The sequence below is a fragment of the Vicugna pacos genome, chromosome 14 (assembly GCF_048564905.1).
Source record: "Vicugna pacos chromosome 14, VicPac4, whole genome shotgun sequence".
NCBI classification, from domain to species: Eukaryota; Metazoa; Chordata; class Mammalia; order Artiodactyla; family Camelidae; genus Vicugna; species Vicugna pacos.
In genome coordinates, this window is record NC_133000.1 from 8,095,308 (window position 1) to 8,117,664 (window position 22,357).

General features: G+C 38.7%; 1 protein-coding gene across 5 annotated transcripts in view; it reads right to left on the reverse strand.

Annotated features, from left to right (window-relative positions):
• STARD13 (StAR related lipid transfer domain containing 13) overlaps positions 1–22,357 on the reverse strand; it is a 451,023-nt gene that overhangs the window by 209,026 nt on the left and 219,640 nt on the right. Inside the window, exon 1 of one of the 5 annotated variants that reach the window (XM_072976112.1) lies at positions 14,091–14,111. The exons of the other annotated variants lie outside the window; for them this stretch is intronic. Within the exon in view, the coding sequence (XP_072832213.1) occupies positions 14,091–14,100 (10 nt within the window). The 5' untranslated portion in view covers positions 14,101–14,111. Of the gene's footprint in view, positions 1–14,090; positions 14,112–22,357 lie in introns of those variants that run through there. 5 annotated transcript variants of the gene reach the window in all.

The window sequence follows — 22,357 nt, forward strand, 5'->3', positions numbered from 1 at the left end:
GATCTTATTTCTTTTTAAATTGTCTCTGTACCAGGCTGTCAAATAAGAACCAAAGTTAGTTAGCTCTTTTTTTTTTTTAATTTCAGGTGCTCCACGTGAAAGCTGAAAATTAAAGAAAATTATTCAATCCTCTCTATTACATAAATTGCTATTGGCTTAAAAAGCGGAAATGAATAGTCACCTGAACTATGTGCGCTACAATTCTACACTTTCAATAAACATTCCCTCCACCAGTTTATATTGTTGGTAGAAGATGAGGGGAGAAATGATGATAAAAAACCATCTTTATTATCTTGTTATTTTAAATATTCAAAAATGTTTGCTAGTGAAGCACACTTCACAATGAGCTAGAAAGTAATGTTTGAGCTTTTTTTGGCCATCCTGGTAAACCTTCGAAATTGTCAGTTATTAAGCAATAAATCATGGATCAGAAATGGACTTGAAACTATGGCATCCAGTTATAGACTAATCCAGATTGCTTTCTGGATCCATGCCAAATACCCTTTTGATTACATCCTCTGTTTTGTATGCTTGTAGTGGTAAGGAAATGCTCTACAAGGAGCAAGATTTGTGTTATCTTAAAGTGACTGCTGTACAGTATAATGAGAAAATGTTTCACAATCACATTCCCAGGGAAGTTGTGTATTTAACTTCAGAAAAAGGATCTCTAACTGAATCAAACAGAGGCAGTAGTTGTAACATTATACGCACAGGAGTAGAATAGGACAAGAAACATTACAGCTATTTCACCCATCATTTAGCTCTAAAGATCCTGGGCCCCTACTACTTTCTATTTTAATACATATTTTATATTCAGATGTCATGGATTAGGGGTTTTCTTTAAATAACTAATTTGAAGATAAATTCTGGCTTTGCAAATTTGTTTAGCTCTGGCTGTTGAAGAGTCCATGAATTCAGGACTGTCCAAGAGAAGCCAGATGAAAGAGTGGAGAGATCTGCCCAGAACAGGTGCCACACAGCACAGCTCAGCTCCCTGCCCGCCCAGCTGCTGGCCCTGCTGGAGGAAATCACAGCTGTGCAGATGCAGCCGCCATATAGGCAAGGGTTCTAAACTCAACTGGGCTACTTGGAGTCTTTTATACAGTCCTTAGCATCCACTCCCATTTTCCAGGAGCCCTGTTTCAAAGGTGAACCTTAAGTAGGACCCTTTAAAGATAACCCTTCCCTCTGGGGTCTTCACCTTGAGCAGATGACAATACCACCTACTTCACAGAAGAGAAATCAGGCAACTCCTTATCCCCACTACCTTCTTTCTTACTCCCTTCCCTCCCAACACATGAGAGACGTATCTCTCTCTTCCGACCCAAGAGCTAGTCCTCGACCTGTGCTCTGCTTATCATCCTTTCTTGTCCCTACAAGGACTCTGCTACATCAGTTATTTCCTCTGTCTCCTACACCCTCAACCCTTCCCTCTCCATGGGCTCAACCTTCAAGTCTCACACTTCTTTAAATCAAATGCAAACCAGAGCAACAACAACCATAACAAAACACACAGCCTCCACCCTGTCTCTCTTAGAAAGACTATTCCCTTATCAACACTACAATCTGGGCTCCCTCACTAACTCACTGAAACCAGTCTTGGCATGGTCACCAATAACTGCTTGGTTGCTACATCTATTGGATGTTTCCAGCTGTTCTCGTTCCTTCAGGGGCATGTGGATGATAGGACGCTGTTGACCGCCCCTTCCTCTTGACACTGCTTTGTCTTGTGAATGTCGGGCTACACGCCCCCGCTGGGTCTCCTTCTCACACTGTGCCCCAGGTGGCTGAGGCGTCTGACTTCAGAGCTCCCCTTCCACCAGCTCCATGTCGGCATTCCCTGGGTTTCAGCTCTCAGCCCCACCCCCACTCTCTCCTTAGGCTTCAGTGTCTCTGGGTGATTATATTCCTTCCCATGGTTTCAGCCCTGACCTCTCACGGCCCACCATGATAGAGACAGAAGGTACACGTTTTGTTGATTGAGGCTGGAGGCAGAATTGAGTTTGACTCTGGGTTAAGTTTTGGCCCCTCAGCACTATCTACCTCTGGGATCTTCATGTGAATTAAATGGTATGATCACAAAGAAGAGATTCAACCAGAGTTAGCATGTTGCTGTCCAGTCATTATCACTGCCACATTGCTCTCCCAACCCAAACCTTTCCTGAGCCCCTCTAAGGCGCCTTTGCTCACACCCAATCTAAATAACCCATTACTCCCTCTCGTGGCATGCAGCTTAATTTTCTTCATAGCACTTATCACTTCCAGACATTTTCTGGTTTGTTGGTTTGTGGCCTGTCTTCAAGGCAAACCGCCAGCAATGTGAGATGGAGGCCTGGTCTGTTTGATTCGCCATTGCGACCTCAGTGCCTAGACAGTCCCTGACAATTGTGTTCAGTAAAAACATGCAGAATAAATGAATAATTTTTCTCTGATGCCCTATATCATTTCCTTTACTAATGGCTATTTCTCAAATTTTCCCTCTAAACCGGCTCTTCCATCTCTGTTTTCTGTATTAGCCAAGTGATGCTACCAACTCACCCCCACCACAATCTAGTGTCCAAGAGAAAATCTAGAAGATCACCTTACTCCAAAACTTCTTATATTGCTCCAAGCTTTCTCTGACTCTCCATCCCCATAGTAACTGGTTTAGTTCAGGTTTTCTTCTTTCCTCCCCTGAATTTCAGTATCATGAGAGTCACATAGAAAGCTACTGCTCTCACTCAATTCTACGTCTTTATACATTCCTTCTAACTGGAACATGTTTCCTCTTGATTTTTTTCTTGATTCATCCTTCAAGATTCAATTCAGATGTCACCTCCTCCTGGAGGTCTTCCACAAATCCCGATAGCTGGATTGTTCTTCCTGTCCTGTGTTCTGACAGCGCCTCGGGTCCGTCTCCGGAGGAGCACTTCTCACAGAGCATTGTGGGCACAAGTCTGCTTTCCTCAGTCTCCCCACTAGTCCTGAGTTTCTCCAGGAGGACTAGTACTTTTATTTCTGAATCCCTTGTGCTTTTTTCAGTAAACAGCACATAAAGGATCATTTACTAAGTGAATGTTCCATTAGAGTTTTGGATGGCTGGTTATTACTAGAGTCTGCTCCTTAGTATAAATGTAAACTTTAATTGTGCTTGTGACATGATTAACAATCACTCTCTGTTTAAAGTTTACTGATTTTAAATATAGAAGTAATATATATTGTTGATTATAGATTTTTAAACATAGAGAAGTATAAATAGAAACATTAAAATCACCTGTAATATTACGAGGAGCTCATAACCTTTGAAGATTTTCCTTTTCAGTTTTTTTTCACATATTTAAAAAATTTAGAATAACTTCTATACCACATTCTGAAATTTTTCTCACTTAGCATTAGGTTGTGAGCTTTGTTTCAATTTATTAAGTTATCTTTTAAAATATAGTTTTTAATGAATATATAAAATTCTGTTGGATAGACATACCATAATTTATTTTAAAACTTTCATAATTTTGGACATTTCATTGCAAATTTCTGAAGTTACAGATAATACAGTGATCAGCTTTGGCAAATGGAAAAAACATTTTTTTCTTTCTCCTTCTCTTAATGTTGTGTTGTATGATTAAGCCCCATCACCACTGTCACCCTCAACCACAAGCAATAAGCAGAACCTGCCACCCATCTACCTATACATATGTAGCCAACGTACTGAATTCTCTTATCTCTTTTACTCCCCCTCCCATGTGCCATCATCCCTTATGCCTAAGAATGGAGGACATTCTGCTGTTGACTTGTTGAGTATTTTGTTGTCAAAAGCCTTTGCTTTAGAAAAAAATCCAATTTCTAACTGTCCCAAGCCAGCAATCCATTGCCAGGAGCTATAGTCATAGTCCATTATTTCATGTTTTTCAGATTTGCTGGACGAAACTGCCTTCCTTGCTGTGACCCATCCACTGCTCCTCACTGCACGACAGAAGGGTGAAGAGCTCACTGGGACTCTTTTTCCTGCGTGTTCCCTCCCCAAGAGAGATGTGATACAGCGACCATCCTTCTGTGCTCCCTTCAGGCTTCAGGCTACATTTCAGGGTCTTCTTGTTGGAGATTCCAATATGAAATCTCGTATTATTTATTTCCTCATAAAAAATGTTGCTGAAGTTCTGGAGAAGCTGGCTTTCCATGCTGGGTCCTGAGCTCAGTCACTGATCTGTGCCTGTCCCGTTGTGTGTGTCTTAGTGCCCCACTGCCAGGCTCTGAATCTGCCAAGCTTTTAACACTAACAGTTTTCATGGCTTTTTGGGTTTTGTCTTTTAATTAAAATATCGTCAGGCTCCATGCATTTGTGGAAGCAAAATATAGTGTTAACTGCAAGTTCTGTATTACAGATCAGTATTTTGGGGTATGTTTAGTATTTTCCTGATGTAGATTACTGACTGCCTGGAATCTTCAGGCTTAATGTCATATCATAATATCTCACTGACTTTACAAGTATTATAATTCTTTCTGTATTTTTCACATAGACTTTTGGGGACCATTATAACACATGCCCATGTGATTTTTTTCTCTTTTGGGGGGTAATTAGGTTTGTTTATTTATTTATTTGTTTGTTTATTTTAATGGCGGTATTGGGGATTGAATTTAGGACCTCATGCTTGCTAAGCACGCACTCTGTCACTGAGCTACATCCTCCCCAACATGATATTTTGGGTTTGTTTGTTTTTGTTTATTGCCCGACTTACCCCTTCCCTAGATTGGAAGTTCCAGGAGAGCAGAGAATTGTCTTTTTTTCTGAACTCTGTTTCCCAGCACTTAGAACAATGCCTTGTACAAAGTAGGATGACACAAATGATGAATGAATAAACAACACATCATTTGCCAAGAAAGTTCATTCCATCACTGGAAATTCTAAATGATACCTGATGCTATCCTGTCTCTTCTGGAGAGCTTAGTTCCTTCGACTTACAACTGCAGGGACTTCTACTTCCAACTTCACTTCACCCACCCCCTGGACACATCCTGGACTGAGTAACTATCCATACTTGAACATTTATCTCAGCTTCTATCACCATCTTGTGTCCTCCCAGCATTCCTCATCTGGTCTCATAATCTTTACTTTTGCTTTTCTTTACTTAATCAGTCCCTCTCCTTGGCTTCAGTTCCTTCTAAGCCCTGGGTGAAGTGCTATGAGCCAGCTCTCAACCACTTTCTCATTACACAAACACACAGTTATTTCAGCTCCTAGTTATCCCACAGCTGTCTGGCAAGACCCCTATATCCACTCTTACATCCAGCCTACCACGGGCTGTCAACGAAATCGCAGAACTTCCCAACGGGGCATGTGATGCTGATGGAGTGAGAGTCACCAGCAAAATTTTTACCGTGTCTTCACTGGGTTTTGTTCCTGTTCTCAAGGTGGCGCTCTCAAAACTTCACCACTCATCTCAAGGCCCACACTCACTTAGAACTTTTTTTTCATTTTACTGTGGTAAAATCTACATAATATAAGTGTTTATTATTTAACTCATATAAAATTCAGTAGCATTAAATACATTCACAATGTTGTATAAGCATCACAACTATCTAACACTTTTTCTTCATCCCCAGTAAAAATGCTGCACTCTCAAAGAATAACCCCCTTTTGCCTCCTGCCCCCAGCCCCTGGTAACCTGTATTCTTCTTTTTGTCTCTATGAATTTGCCTCATCTAGGTACCCCACATAAGCCATGGACACTTGCTTCCCTCTCACCCTCAAGTAAGTACGTGCCTGATGCTTCACGGAGAAAACAGAGAAACTGGCAGCTTCTTGAATGCACCACACTCTCTGGCCTCAGAGCCTTTGCATTTGTTCCTCTGCTTGGACGCATTGGCTCTTCCTCTTTATGGACATACCTAAGCTCCACGGAGTAATAGTTTCATGTCCCAGTGGATTGTGATCCCCTTGAGGGTAGAAAGTGAGTTTTTAATATCTGTATCCCTAGTACAGAATACAGCACCCAATACACTGTAAGTGCTCAATATTTATTTATTGAATGAATATGAATTGGAAATTGGGGCTATAAAGTAGGTTAGGGAAGCTGGGTGTGCACATGTGTTATTCACACCAATGTTGAAATATTTAGCATTAATCCATTAAAAAGATAGAAATTGGTAAATATGCACACAAACATATAGGCACTAAGTCACAATTGATAAAAGAACCAAGCGTGACAGGAATTTTAATAATACTAATAAATTATGGGTGGATGTTATTAACTATTTTTGAATATTAATTAATTACTAATTAATAACCCAGGTTTTTTTTTAACACCCCCAAATCTGCATTTTACACTTGAGAAAACTTATCTTGTCATAATTTAACTCCCTCCTTCTACCCAAACTAGGATTGGAGTCTAAAGATTTCTGTGTTAAAAGTTAAATGCAGAGTCACCGGTACCATAAATATAGAATAGAAATGAATTGGGTTATCTTTAATATTCAAAAGTGTTCTGTGAAGTTAACATGCAAGATAAACATGTGACTCTCTGAAGGGGAATACAGTATTGAAAAAACAAAAAATAAAGTCTAAGGGTAAAATACAACTTTCTGGTGGGTTAAGTGTGTGTGGTTTTAAAGGAGAATGGAATAATGATTAAGAAAAAGAAAAAGAAAAAAAACGAGAGAGTGTGGATAAGAGCAGAAGGGCCAAAGTTACATGAAACTAGAAGGAACAGAAAGGGGCTCCAATACAACTCACCAAATTGGGGTGGGGGGAGGCAGGAAGAGAAGCTACTGGAATTTATTCTAGAGAGAGGCAACTGCAGGAGGGAAAACTCTAGAGCAAGAACCAGGTGGTCACCTTCCATGAGAGAATGAGGCGATCACAAAACATACCGCTATAGGCTCAACTGAGCCGCAAGCAGGAAAGGACCCTGGTTCTCTGGAGTGAGAAGGGGGACTGCAAGGAACACAAGTCCACAGGCTCAAAGGAGTCTAACAGAGAAATCTAGAGAGTAACAGGAACTGGGAAGTGAGAGTGCTGGAAAGGATTGCTCAGGGCCTTTAACTCGGGCAAGCGGCACTGAGCAATGTACAACTACACTTCTGCTGTCCGGCATTTCACTTCACCGTGACAGGGTTAAACTGCATTAGAACAGCTCTGTATGCTGGACGGCAGCATTCGGGGCTGGAGATGGAGCCCACCAGGGAAGCTAAGGCAGGGTAGTAAGGATGGAGCGTCTGCCCAGCTTGACCGTTAGGTGGTGGCAGCCAAAAGTAAACACAAAATTTTCTAGCAGATGAAATATCATATATTTCATCAAAGGAGTTTTGTAGATGAATCATGGGAGAGCTAAATACGAAATGCAATCCTTTGGCTTTCAATACCTTTAAGAATAAATTTTGTTCTCGGGAAGCCTCACTTATGAACTATAAATTCACTGTAGGTAGGTCAGGTGTCTGACCAGGAAAACATTTTGCTCTATCTTCTTTCTACTCATTGTACTTTTCTTGGTATAACTATTAAACATAATAATTCTCACTTGAGACATAAATTACCCCTGCTCATGAATTCTTTCTGCTATTTTTCTAATTTCTTTTTAATCACTTTATTTTATTTTTGCCACTTTCATGTTTTTAAATAACATCTTCATTAAGATGTTAATGGCATACCATTAAATCCACTCATCGATTGTTTTATTTAAAGCAAGTGGTTTCTTAATACTATTGGTTGGAGACTTCTATCATAGGGCTCTATGGCCTTCTCCCATGTACAGCATCATAGATACAGAACAGCTTAAACTTGCTCAGTAAGCAAATGAACATACAAATTTGTATGTATACACCCCTTGGCTACTATTCCTAAGGTTATATCATAGTTATCTTAAAGACAGGATAAAGGAAAGAACTCTGGCACAGATACGGGAAGGATTTAATAAATCCATCTGAAGCTGATAAATATGTTTGTTCTTAGGTTTACAGGATTTCCACATAATTAATCTGGACACAGTGACTTCTTGTGAGAGCAGGGTTATCTCCAAAATATGTATTTCATTCTTCCAAAATAAGATTTCTTAGAAATAACTATTTTAACGTTTCTGTTCCTAGCCTTAGCTCTCTTGCTATTTCAATAAGGCCATAAAAACCTACCCAGGCATCTGCTTTTGATTTTAGATTTCTATTTTCTCCTTTAAATTTCCTAAGCACCTGCCTAACCAGCTAACCAAGCTTCTCTTCCTTCACCACCATTCATTCTTGCCATAAGACGCTGTTAGGCTTTTCCTCAGTTCACTTAGCTTTTTAAACACCTGCAGTTCTACAACAAGGATAGTATTGTCTGGCTATTTCACTTAGCAATGAGTTGATTTACCTGTCAAGATAAACTTCATTGTACCTGTTATTGGCTCTCTGGATTAATGCCTTATAAAACAGCACATTTGCACAGTTCCATGCCCTTCATAAGCATTAAACACTGATTTCATTTGATAGGCTGGGTACTATACCAACATTTAGTGAAAGGAGCTCATTGCTATGGTTTCAAAGATGAACAATTATGAAAGTGAACCTTTTGGATTCAAGCTAAACATTTATTTGTTAAAAGGGATCTCTAGAGGTTATGACAGGAGTTATCCATGTCCTGTAAAAGAATACTGTATAAGTATCTAGTAGTCCAAGTTTGCTTTAAAAATCCATTAAAATAAATATATAGCTAAATGATTAATGACAGCATGAGCAGCATGAAACTTCATCACCCTTTTTGTCACTATGCAGAGAAATATATCAAGAAAAAGGGAAATGTAGAATTTTCATCAGGTCAGAGATACACTATACCACAGTCCAAATGACTTGATCTTTTATCATTTTTCTTTATTGTTAGACATAAAAAAGAAGGTTTCCAGCTGTTTCTGGATCCTCTTTTAATTTATTTCTAATAAAGCATATATATGGGTAACAACTTCAAGCTGAGTTTTGAAACCTGAAGACAGTTCTCTGCCTCTAACAGTTAATCAATGCCACATACAAGCTGGCTTCAATTAAATTCAGTGTAAGATTGCTGTGATCTGGTTAACTGCAATAGTTAAAAAAAAAAGTTACAATTATTACTCCCCAATGGTGAATAACCCTTAAGGAAAAAAAAAAGGGAGGATAAATTCTTTTTAAACTAGTAAAAACAACAAAAAAACTTGCTTCAAATATTAAAAACCATTCTTTATGGCTTAATATCCATTTGCTTAAATCTTGAGTGTTGTATTGTTAAGTTTATTGTAACCTGTTCTATTTCTGCTTTCATCTCATTGGGAAAAGTATCCCAAAGTAAAATGGCAGCCAGCCATTTATCTACCATGTTCATCTTATTTTATAGTGGAAACCAATTAGGGATAATTTGAAGAAAAACTCAATTGTAACTAACTCATAGTATTTTTTTTCCAGTCAATATTAAACATTTTAGTGGAATGTGATAAGTATTTCAACCTGGACTACATTTAAGAAGCTTTGTTGTGTTCTGTGAATTTCAGAATTTGGTCATCCCTCACACTGTGGGTAGTTTCTAACTAATGTATATAATATAGGCCTGTCATTTTCAGATATATGATCATTTGGGAAAAGTGCCCAAAGGGCCCAGTAGCTGTAAGAACTCTCCTCCCCTTTCTGATAACAGGGCTTGTGATTTCCTTCCCCTTCCTCCTTCCATCACTGCTGTTTGGTCCTGCTTATGTCCCCATGTCTCTCTTAACTTCAAACACTTCTTATCTTAGGGGAGTAAACCCTCTGAGTAATCCCTTTACCCACTTCCTCAAAGCACCCCTCCACCAACTCTTCCCCTTAGTGGGTCCTGAGCCAAGTAACATCTAACCAGTCTCCATCCCCCAATCTAGCCTAGCTCCTATAACATAGAAAAGCTTTTTCAATTAAGTGGCATTTTAAAAAAGTGAAGATAAATCTTATGCCCACCCGCTTTGTATTCCAGTATTATAATTAGCATTCATTCAGTTGCTCAACAAAAACATGCTGAGTACATCGTGTATACCAGACCCCAGCCTGAGCACATGGTACAACCATCTTTCCCTGTAGGCTTTGAAAATAAAGAGAAATGATGAGAGTTTAGGAGGGAACAATTTTATCCCTGTTTCCTCCTTACTATAATTAGCAGGAAAACAACAAAAACCTTTGAAAGCCTCAGGGTCAATAACATTTATTGGCCCTCTACTATGTACTGGCCTATGTGCTTGGCTCTGGAGAAAGCAATGTTAACTACAAAAGACCCTGTGCTATGAAGGGTCTTAAACAAGAGTGTGGACTAGGAGAGCTCTGAGGGTGAGAAAGATCTTATGTCCTGGGCAGAGATAAGGTGGTGGCTGTGAACATGAAGGCAGTCCAAACCAAAGCCAGGAGAGGCATCGTGAAGAGCCAGCCCAACATTTGGAGTGTCTTCAATAGGCAGGAGTTTCCAGCCTCCAACTAGAGAGCCTTCTGGGAGCCCTCCCAATATTACTTGTTAGAATCTGTCCCCTACCATCACCACAAACATTCCCTGCTGGACTCTGACCAAGACCTTGGGACCACCAGGTACAGGCCGAGTAGTGAGTAAGGCTGCCAGATTTAGCAAATAAAAGTGCAAGGTGTCCAGTTAAATCTGAATTTCAGCTAAATAGCAAATAATTTTTAGTAAAGTATGTCCCATGCAATACCTTTGTTTGTATTTTATCTGGCAATCTGAGAAACAGGATGATACTCTTATTTCTGTTTAGCTTCTGCAGGCAATCCAGACACCAATTTAGAAGTCCTTTCTCCTACTTGTGATTCTCAGCTTCTCAAAGCATTGGGACATTTAGCAGGTGCCTCTGCGGTTGTTTTTTTGTGCTGACACAGATGAAATCCTGCCTACCTCTTGAGTAGACTTTTCAAATGCCCTGAAAAGTAGCTGCCTTTGTTCCATTTCAGTGCACTTGATGTTAGCTACCAAATAAAACATATATAATGCCCACCTGAAAAAGGCTTGTATGTAAATCAAGAAACTTTTCTAATGGATACTTACTTATCTGCCCTGAACAAATTTAATCGTCTGGAAACAAGTCTAGCTGTTTAAGGCCAAAAAAAATCAGCTCGAGACCGTCTTTACTGGGTACATATTTGTCTTCAAATCAACTGCCACTTGGTTTAGGCTTGTAAACAAAGAAGTATCTGAAAGTGCACTTTCTCTTTGCTTAAAGAATGTGTGTCTATGTTCATACACATAGACATGCATAATGTATGTTTTAGGCAAAGTTCCTTTTGAAGGCAGTGGGAAGAAAAAGCTCCCTTATTTTGGGAACCACTTATTAATGAACTAGAGAATCATTGGGCTTGGTAAATATTTTCCTATATGTTTGGTAATAAAAATAGTACTTTATAATAATAATATAAGATTGATACAATATAAAATAATATACACATGATATACATAATATATAAAATATAAACATAGTAAATATTTTTTCAGTAATTTAAGAAATATTGGTATTTCATAAGCTTTTAATTATTTCTGATACTTCTGATTTTATATTCAAAAGATAAATCGTCATGACAACTCAGATTACTAGAAATGGATATAAGTTACAGGATAAAGTGCATAATCATATTGTTCATGACATGAATTGAAGATAATGGTCTTTATCTTTTCCAGTCTTGCTCAGTCACTTGTTAGAACAAGTTATAGCTTCTGTGTGTTGTTGCTTTCTCATCTGTAAAATGGGAATCATAATGTTCTCTACCTCATAGGATGTTGCGAAGATTTAATAAGGTCATATTTATAAAGTATTTAGAATAGGACCTGGCACATATAACTGTCAATTACAATCAGCTTTTTAAAAATAATTGATTATAAAAAATTTTTGCCCCTCCTAGAAGACGAAATTAATTTTGGTATTTGTGGGCCACTTCTGCTGAGTTTCCTACTTTCTCATTCTTAGCTGGATTTGGGCAGTAAGAAACAATTTTTTCACACTATAATTCATTTTAGCAACAAGAAATTAATATACAGTGAAAATCTGCTACTACCACTTTTTTAATGTCCTAGGATTTATTTTAGTGCTCAGTTATAATTTAATAGATTTCCTGGGTTTTCATGTAGCAGTCACATGCACAACAAAATTATTAGAGAACATTAAGAAATTATTATGAATATTAAGAAATAATTAATTTCATTTAAAAATGTGTCACAAAGTTTAGGATCAATTCACTCCAGGTCTAAATGAACCAGTATAAAATGCGCTAACAGAACTCATATGGTGTCTCTTCCTCAGAAGGAGAAAGAATTTCATTATCAGTTCCTGCCTTCTTTAACGTCAATACTTCTACCTTCTGAGCAAAGACAAATTTTGAAAAGCTGAGTCTTGTCTATCTTCACCTTCACTGACGTCTGAAATCATATTATAATAAAGGTCAGCTCTGTTTTTTTTTTCTTCCCATATATATTTTAATGAAACATCTGTAAAACACTACATTCTCTCCAAAAAACTGTTAAGAAAGTGTAACCTCCTGAGGGTGAGCAACCGTTATGTATTCCAGACAGATGTCGTTGAGGATATCACACTAGAGAGCATTGTGTTACCTTTTCCAAAATATTTGCTGTTTTTAGCATTCTTCTTTCAATAGGAAAGTTAAGATAAGGAAAACTTCAATATACATGTATTTGAATGGAGGTACTGGGGATTGAACCCAGGACCTTGCGCATGCTAGACATGTGCTTTACCACTGAGCTCTACCCACCCCCCAAATTTCAATGTTTAATAAAGGAACACATACAGATCCATCACTACACATGGTTTGCTCTAATTAAAAAGGCAAGAACTGACAGATATAGCGCTTATCAAAGGGATTAACTGCAGGAAGGCCATATGCAATAGCGAGAAGGACACTGAACTGAGATGCTGCCCAGGCCCCACGTCTCATCCCGGCGCAGCCATTAGGAGCGATGTAATGATAGGTCAGTCACTTAAACTCACCACTTCTCATTTGTAAAGTGAGAGAAACAGGACAGATCCCCTCTGAGATCCCTCTTCTAAAACTTTATCATTTCAGGTACATGTCTGATACCCAACACGTGAACTCCTCCTTTGCAATTTCAGCTTTTTTATATGATACTATATTGCGTTTATTCCAGAAGTGAAACAGGGAAAAGTAGTCAACAAAGTTTACTTCTGCTTCAATTCCAATGAAGTGGGTCAGAAAGAGACTTACAACAATAGATCTTGTCTCAGAAATACCTGCCACATTTGAGACTTAAGATATATAACCAGTCAGAATAAAGAAGGTCCACAGATTCCCTGCTCTAACCCTCTATTCCTGTTGATCTTTTTCAATATGAACAATCAGATAAATCACTTCCAAATGCAGGTTAGTGGACAAGTCAACAATAGTGGGGCCAGGGGGCAGCTAAAGCGCTGAATGTAAGCAGTCAGGGGAAATTATGTAACCTTTATGTATCTGAAAGGGGAGGAAAAGTTCCTTCCAAATGTATCGTTTATCATAAAGTCAGGGATTTAGTAAATAGTTACAATGAAAGGCTAAGTACAACCCTTGTTAACTGCGCACACATACCCTTTAAAGACACCTACAGATGTGCATGAATGGACCATTATTAGTTCTCATTTATGTTAATTTACATTTATGTTATAGTTACTTGGTCTTAATGTTTTGCACCAGGAACACTAAGTGCCTGACTTATGCCTTTGAAGTTGTTTCATAATTCAGAATAAAAGTGACTCCAGGAAGGCAATCACTTATGCCTTCTAAATGACTTTCTCTTCCCTGATCTTTTATTGTAAAAAGTCAAGTAACCCTTTGTTGAGATGCTATGCTAATCACTCAAAGGAGTTTTATGTAAGCCTCTCAAATTCGAACCAACCGGAACAATCAGAATTTCCATTAAGCTGTTCCACAGAGGGCACCCGATAACAGCAGCACACAACCAACAGTGACTCTAAATAACTTGTGGTAGAAAGTTCTTGAACTAATATAAATCACAAAGCAGAAAGGCCAGAGTGTGAGAAAGTAAAAGACTCAGAATTGTTAATAGAGTTATTGTTAGTAGCGTCCTTGGTTTCTAAATTAGCCAAGAAATGCAGCTGGGAAATAATGAAGAACTTACCACCCTTTCTTACCTACAAACATTCACCAGCTTGTCTCGCTCACTCCTGCCAGAACGACAACGCATCTGATGAGGTAGGACCAACAGAAGTCATGCTTCAGGGTACATCCTGAATTTTTATGAACATCCTTACTTTCCTGAAAATTCATTCTTTCAGAGTTACTTTCTATTTCCCATCTGTGTTTGATCATGGGACAGCCCCTAGCCAAATACAGGAATTTAAACTTTCATCTGACTGTCCCGAAAATAAATTCTCATCTTTTTCTCATCGTACAAAAGCAATTAATTTTCAAAGCCTCCCTGTGGAAGCATCAAAATTCTAAACCTAAGGACAATGATGGGGAATTTTCAGTACATGTTGTGAAGCTTCCTTTTACTCTCTAGTAGAGTTCAAGCCTGAAAATCTTCATAATTATATTTGAAGTTTGTCAATCTCATTGGATTTATTCTAAGTAATTTTAAAGCAAAGTTAATTTATATTTAGTTAGATTTTATAATAAATTTAGCCACAGTGAATAATCATTAATTAATCATCATTTATGAATTAAATTAAATCAAAAATATTTTGATCAGACACCCTTTGCAGACACTGTATTAGGGATATAAAAATAGTTCCTGTATCAAAGGATGCTACTAATAGCATGAAGAGGCAACCTATGGAATGGGAAAAACATCTGCAAATCATACCTGATAAGGGGTTAATATCCACAATATGTAAAGAACCCTTACAACTCAACAGCAAAAAATTAAACAACTCAATTAAGAAAAGGGCAAAGGACTTGAATAAACATTTCTTCAAAAAACATACACAAACGGTCAATAAACACATGAAAAGACGCTCAACCCACTAATCATTAGGAAAATGCACATTAAACCAACAATTTCATATTATCTCCTTAGAATGGCTATTATTAAAAACAAAAACATGAAAATAACTTGTTGGCAAGGATATGGAGAAACTGGAATTCTTGCACAGTGCTGGTAGGAATATACAATGATACGGCTGCTATGTAAAAGAGTATAAAAATTCCTCAAAAAACTAAAATTAAGAAAAGAATTACCATAGCAATTTCACTTCCAGGTGAAAGAACTGAAAGCAGAGACTCAACTGACATCCATACACCCATGTTCATGGCAGCACTGTGTACAGTAATCAAAGTTGAAGTAACTCAAGTGTCCATCATCCAATGGGTAGATAAACAAAATGTGGTCAATACATACAATGAAATATCATCCAACCTTTACTATAAAAGAAATTCTGGCATATGCTGCAACACAGATAAACCTTGGCAAAATTATGTGAGTAAAATAAGCCAGACATAAGGGGACAAATATTGTATGATCCCACTTGTAAGAGGTACTTAGTTAAATTCAGAAATAGAAAGTAGAATGGTGATTGCCAGAGTTCTGGGGGAGAGGGGAATGAGAAGTTAATGTTTAATAGGCATGAGTTTCCGTTTGGGACAATAAAAAATGTTCTAGAAACAGATGGTGGTGGTGGCTGCACAACAATGTGAATGTACTTAAATGCCACAGAACTGTACACCTGAAAATAGTTAAAATTGCAAATTTTATGTTATGAATGTTTTACCACAAAAAAAAGAAATGGTTGCTTTCCACATAGAGCTTATAATATAGTGAGGAAATGAGTGTGTATATAAAATTAGTACCTGAGTAACTATAAATTACTATAAGTAAAATAGTAATAAGATAGTAGAAGTTAAATACTATGATGTTCAGAGAATGCAAAGATAATAGTTGTTTCAGGAAAAGTTTTATGGAGTGTACAGGGGTCGTGGTTTACCTTTGGAAGATTAATACAATTTCACTGAGTAGAGATGGTGGGGACAGGTAGCCTACAAAAGGGGCCAGTACAAACTAAGCACAGAAGTGAACATTTTGGGGTGTGACTTTGGAACTGTGATTCCTCCCAGTAAGGTTAAATTGCAGAACAGTGCTTCTCAAACTTTAATGTGTATACAGATCAGGAATCTTGCCAAAATGTAGATTCTGATTTTATAGGTCTAATGGTTGGGTCCAAAATTCTTCATTTCTAATAAGCTCCAGGTGATGCCTTTGAGAGGCTCGGGTCTTGAGTATACAGGCCTACAAATGCAGATTAGTTCAAAGTCCAGGACTTTGAAAACCAGAAGTCTGTACTTACTTCAGAGCTAATGGAGAACCAAAGGAAGTCTTCTGGGTAAGGAAATTCTATTATTGGGAGCTGTTCCTTAGGAGTATTACTCTGGCAGCCATGTGTAGTGGGAACAGAATGGGCAAAGACAGATACTGGGGAGACAGGTTAGCGGTCAGTGAGACCTATTAGTAGTGACAGGCTACTAAGAGTCTATTAGTAATAACCAGACTGGATGTGGTGAGGCCTGAAAACAGGCCAATGGGAGTGAAGGTGCTAAGGGGAAGACCCGATGAGTGGATAGTGCAAAGGAAGTTGTGTGTCTTGGTGGCTGACATGCAGAGGAATGAATATATGAGGAGGAAAAGTTTTAAAATGCCAGTGATTACAGTAAGATAGCAATCAGGTCTTTCCTAAGACATTCCAAATTTATGCCTGTCATCCCAGCATAATTATTAATAGTGGCCCCTTCCACTCTAAAAATGTGCTGGTTTAGGTGGTAAATAATGTAGTCACCCTAGCTTTATGCACAGGTGCCTAACAGGATGTAGAGGAGAGTTAGGCTGGTTTGTAGTGAGTAGAAATCGGGTGATATTCATCCATTCATTCAGTTATTCACTATTTACCAAACATCAACTATGTGCCAGGCATTGTTTTAAGTGCTGAGGATATCTGAGTTTAAATAAAAATGACCACAACCACAAGGTTTGTCTCATGGAGTTTGTGGTGGAGACTTACACATTCCGGAAGTGGGGAAGGAGGAGGAGATGGAAAGGGGGCAAGTTAAAGGTGCCAGTGAGACTTACAGCCAGGGCAGCATCAAGCACAGAATCTAGAATGGGGGGTTAGAATTTGAAAGGGAGGTAGATGCAGGTTTAGATACAGATATGGATCTTTATGGAGTGATGAAGCTTGGAGGGTGGGTGAGATGCCTCCCTGAGAACAGACTTAAAGAGAAGGTAGAGACCATGGAGAGTCCCCACACTTAGGGGACAGACAGAAGAGGCAATGAGCCCATGGAGAAGCAGTCAGAGAGGAAAAGAAGTTCCCAGGTATACAAGTCAGGGAAGCAGGGAGATCAAGGGCCCTCCAGGTAACAATATCAAAAGTAGCTGAGAGGTCAAGGAGACAAGGTCTGGGACAGGTGGCCCCCATGGGGAAGGAGAGGGTCAGCTTTGGGAAACAGTGCACTATGTCCTGTGGGGTTGGCCAGTGAGATGCTACACGGTATTCAGCATATGAGAAAGAGTAGTACTGAGATTCGTAAGGTGTCCAACTCATTCTTAGATGATAATTTGCTGATGTAATTTATGCATTTCTCATTGCCATTTTTTATTGTTAATAAAAACATCTTCTAGTTGTTTCTGAAGGTTTGGAACAAAATAAAGCAAAAGCTCTAAGTAGCTCATTTTTCATCAATAACTAGTATATATTTTTTCTCACAAGATTACCCTGAGAATGGGTATTAAATGGCATTTGTGTGCTTTAAAAATCTAAAGTAGCAAAGAAAAGCCATGCTCTAGTAAAAAATTCAATTTTACTTTATGTCTCTTTTTCTTATATGAAGGGACATTTGGGGAGAAAACCGGTAAGAGGTATGTAAGTGAAAGCGATAAGAGGTATGTATGTGAAGCTAAGGATACTGAGTGAAAAATAATGGACTTTCTCTGAAAGGTGAAAACTAATTTATCTATCCAGAATTGTCAGTATTAAGACTGCTATCATACCTAACAATTCCAATAGTTTTGCGTGACAACAGAAAAATGTTAGCTTTGTGGGACTAAATGAAATCTTAACAGAGCATTTAAATCTCTCCCATCTGACCCCGTATGCTACACTCCTGCCCCTGCCCTCGACACACACACATACACACACACAGCCACAAACACACTACTTGCAGAGGGTGAGAATATATACTATTTGTGATACTTTTAGGGATGGCTCTACAATATTCTTGGATAATCTATATCAGAACTGAAAAACCTACACTTAGAGCAGAAAGGTATATGATTACCTTCTGTGGTTATGATGTAGCTCTTTTCAGTTTTTTCCTTGTCCTACACCCAGGGGTTGAACTGGGAGCAGTTTTTTTATGCAGCAGAGAGAAACAGAAATCGACTGAATGTGTAAATCAGTAACAACATATCTAAAAAACAAATGAACAAAGTACTGTTATTAAAACCATTCCCAATAGCCAATACAATTCTGGTAGTGAATGGTAACTTTTCAGGGGCTGAATGACTACTTTTACAGACCTGGAACAATGCCAGTGTTGGTTACGGTTTATCCAGTGAAGCAAAGTAGTATCTGGGTGTAAGTCCCTGGGGGTGTCTGAGCTTTCTTGGCTATCTATCATACTCGTAACTCAGGGAGCAGGTCAGCTGGTGGTGTCCGCAGGGAAGAGGACGGTTACATTTAAAACTCAGGAAACAAGCATGCATGGGTTGGCATGGCATCCCAACCCCTCTCCACTCCGGCTCAGACGACCAGGCTTGGCTCCCAGGAGCAGCCTGAGCCTCCATTGCTGCCGCACCCTAGATGCACCAAATGCATTCCAACCTCCGCCCTTTCTCCTTTCTCACTCTTAGTAAATCTTACCTTCCAACGCCCACCTGAAGCTCTGTATCCTCTTTCAATCTTTACCCTGACCCAGATCCTCAGTTATATGATATTAAGGATCTCCCTTAAAAATTCTCTCAAATATTTTCAGCACTATTTTTGTGGAATATAAAGTAATTTATTTCTTGATATGTTTTTACAGAATGGTACAACAAAGTCAAAGTACCATTCAAGAATTTCTCACAGCTGTTGCCTTCTAGGGCTTACCGTTTCTGAGAGAGATCTGACTTGTCGATGGCCACGGAGGATGGCAGTTTCACATCAAGACCTTGTAGGCCGGCAGACCTTCCCGGCTCCCAGAGCAAACACACAGACCAGAGACCAGGCTGTACTGCAGGATCATAAGTGTCGCATGTCAGACCTTACAGGCAGGTGGAACAGAATGCCCTTGGTGGAATTATCTGAAGTTCTGGGTTCTCTTGGGTAACTGCAGTCATTTACCCTGCATTTATTTTTTTATTTCTTCTCAGAAAATCATGTCTCAAGTTAAACTCATCTTGATATAAAAGTTGGGCCCGTGCTCCCAAGGCTTTCACAGAGCTGCTCCTGCCCCCTCCCAACAACTTCTTTCTTTCACCCACTCTCTCCCCATAGGCAGCTCCTACTCAGGCCTCAGCTGAAGTCACTTTTCCTACCTCCTCAGACTGGGCAAGTTAACTCTTGTAATACCATTCATCTTTTCATACTTCGCATTGACACCAGCTATAATTTTAAGTTCATCTATGTGGCTATTTGTTTACCGTTGGTCCCTTCAGTAGACCATGAGCTCATGAGGCCACAGCTCTGTTTCTGTCCAGTGTTACACTGCAACATCTAGCACACAGATGTTGAATGAACATGGATTAAAGAACCTAAAATTCATAATGTGAGAGGGACAACAGTGAGACTCTTCATAAACTGGCTACAGCCTAGACCTCAGTTTTAGAATTTAGGCTAGTTTAGACTTCAAATTTTAGAGAAATGTAATTACATTGATAACAGTTTATTGATATAATATCTGCATTTTCCTAATACTATTAATATTACTATTATAATTGGTGAAAACCTAAACTTATCTGCCTTTAATCTTATTCCATGATTTCTAGCTTCTAGGTAATACTCTCTCTGTATGAGTACTGTAATTCACCACACTGGTATTTATACACTTCAGATACTTCTAGCCTTGTGTCTTCTAGTCACTGTCACTTAATCCCACTACACATGGTTTGTTCCATTAATCTGCTCCATAAATCACTTCCCCTTACTCTTTTTATTATTCCTGTGGATCTTTCCAAACTTCTTCCATTTATCACTCCCTCTGTGGCTCTGGAGCATTAAACCAAAGACAGTATTCTGTGTGTTTAGAATCCAGGGGTCTGGGTTGAGCTGGTGGGTGAGATCTAGTTGGAACTTCCATAATAAGGGTGAAACACACACACACACACACACACACACACACAGGAAATCAAACTTTCAAAATACGTTGAGATTCATTCAGAAGACACATAATATTTCTCCCACCATTTCCCTTTGGTTGTCCCACAGAAATGCCACACGCATAGCGAATGCTTCCTTTGAGGTTGAGTTCCCATGGAATAGTACCTTACACGGAGAGGAATCCGGCAAAGACCAGTGGAAATGACATGCAGTTAGTGTTTTATTTGAAAAACAAAACTGCACACCCTCTATCTGGTCAACCCCCTGTCCGACTCACTTGATCTCTTTGTCTTTTATGAGTTTTTTTTTTTCCTACCAGAAGACTTCTTCTAATGGGGGTGGAGAGGGATGCAGTTTGGACAGCTAAATGCACGCAGCAAGCAGCTTGTTCAAGGGCACATCCTTAGATGATTAATATGACCTGATGGGCCAAGACGGCACAGAGGCTAGAATTCAAACTTTGACTGTGTGGTTCTATTCGATGTGTCACCTGCAAGATAAATTAGCCCTGGGAGAGCAACTTGGCTGGTGAGCCCAGCTCTAAAGCAGAGATGATGAAGGTCTTAAGAACATAGCCTTTTGTGATGCAGTCCAATCACAGATCATGTTAAGATGAAAGAAACAGTGAGATTGACTTCACACAAAAACACCTTGAATCTGACAACCAATAATTACAACTAGATGGCTCTTCCTCCAGCTTTAATCCTTACTGTTTGCCACTTTGTGATGACTGAAGGGAAATACTCTTCAGTTTTCTAAACCAATGGTTAAAGCACTGTAGTGTTGTCAGCCAAGCAAAGAATCAGGGAGGCAGAATGTTAAATTAAATCACATAAAACCACTTAGCATGGCTTGTTAAACACTGACCAATCAATACTTTAATGCTCCTTAAGAGTATGCTGAGTCCAACAGACCGAGAAAGCAAATGCTTTTGAATAAAAAAAATTAATATTAATAAGTTGCAAACAACTTTAAAAATCTACCAGTAAGTAGCACAAGAGTAAACAAATGTGTGAGTACAATGGTACAATACTGACTTAGCACAAAAATAGATTCTAACATCCTAATCTGAATTGTAAAATAAGAACTCAAAACACAAAATATTAACACTATCCTGATGGTTATTCAATTACACTGTTTTCTACCGGGATGCAGTCCTCAACTTCTTTAATCTTTTCGTCCTCTGTGGCACCCATATCCTACCCTCTCCTTAATCCCTACTACAGCCACCTCTACCCACAAAGACTCCTCAGGGCTGAGGGAAGAGGAAGTTAGTTAAATCTGCCCATGACTCCATGGGCAGATCTAAGATTGTGAACTGTAGCAGAGGGCAGGTGACCTACACATAGAATCAAAATGATGCCAGAGAAGAGGAAGAGACTCATCCCAAATCATTTCTGGCTTTAGGATAGTTCCAGTTTCTCTGGCACCCAAGTGTCTAATATGCCTGGATATCCTGGAGCTTTACATTGGGAAAAAGGAATATAAAAAACAGGAAAGTCTTGGATACACCCATCAAGTAGCAAATCAGGGAAGTATTAGAGAAGAAAAACATAACCTTACACCTAAAGGAACTAGAAAAAGAAGATCAAACAAAACCCGAAGTTAGTAGAAGAAATAATAAAGGTTAGAGTAGAAATCAATGAAATTGAGAATGAAAAATTAATAGAAAAATATCAATTAAATTAAGAGCTGGTTCTTTGAAAAGATAGGCAAAATTGATAAACCTTTAGCCAGACTCATTAAGAGAAAAAGAGAGAGGGCCCAAATAAATAAAATTGAAAATGAAAAAGGGGAAGTTACAACCAGCATCACAGAACTGCAAAGAATCATAAGAGAATACTAGGCACAATCATATGCCAATAAAATGGACAGCCTAGAAGAAATGGACAAATTCCTAGAAATGTACAATCTCTCAAGACTGAATCAGGAAGAAATAGAAATTATGAACAAATCAATTACTAGTAATGAAACTGAATTTAAAAAGCTTCCAACCAACAAAAGTCCAGGACCAGACAGCTTCACAGGTGAATTCTACCAAACATTTAAAGAAGAGTTAACACCCATCCTTCTCAAATTGTTCCAAAAAAATTGCAGATGAAGGAATGCTT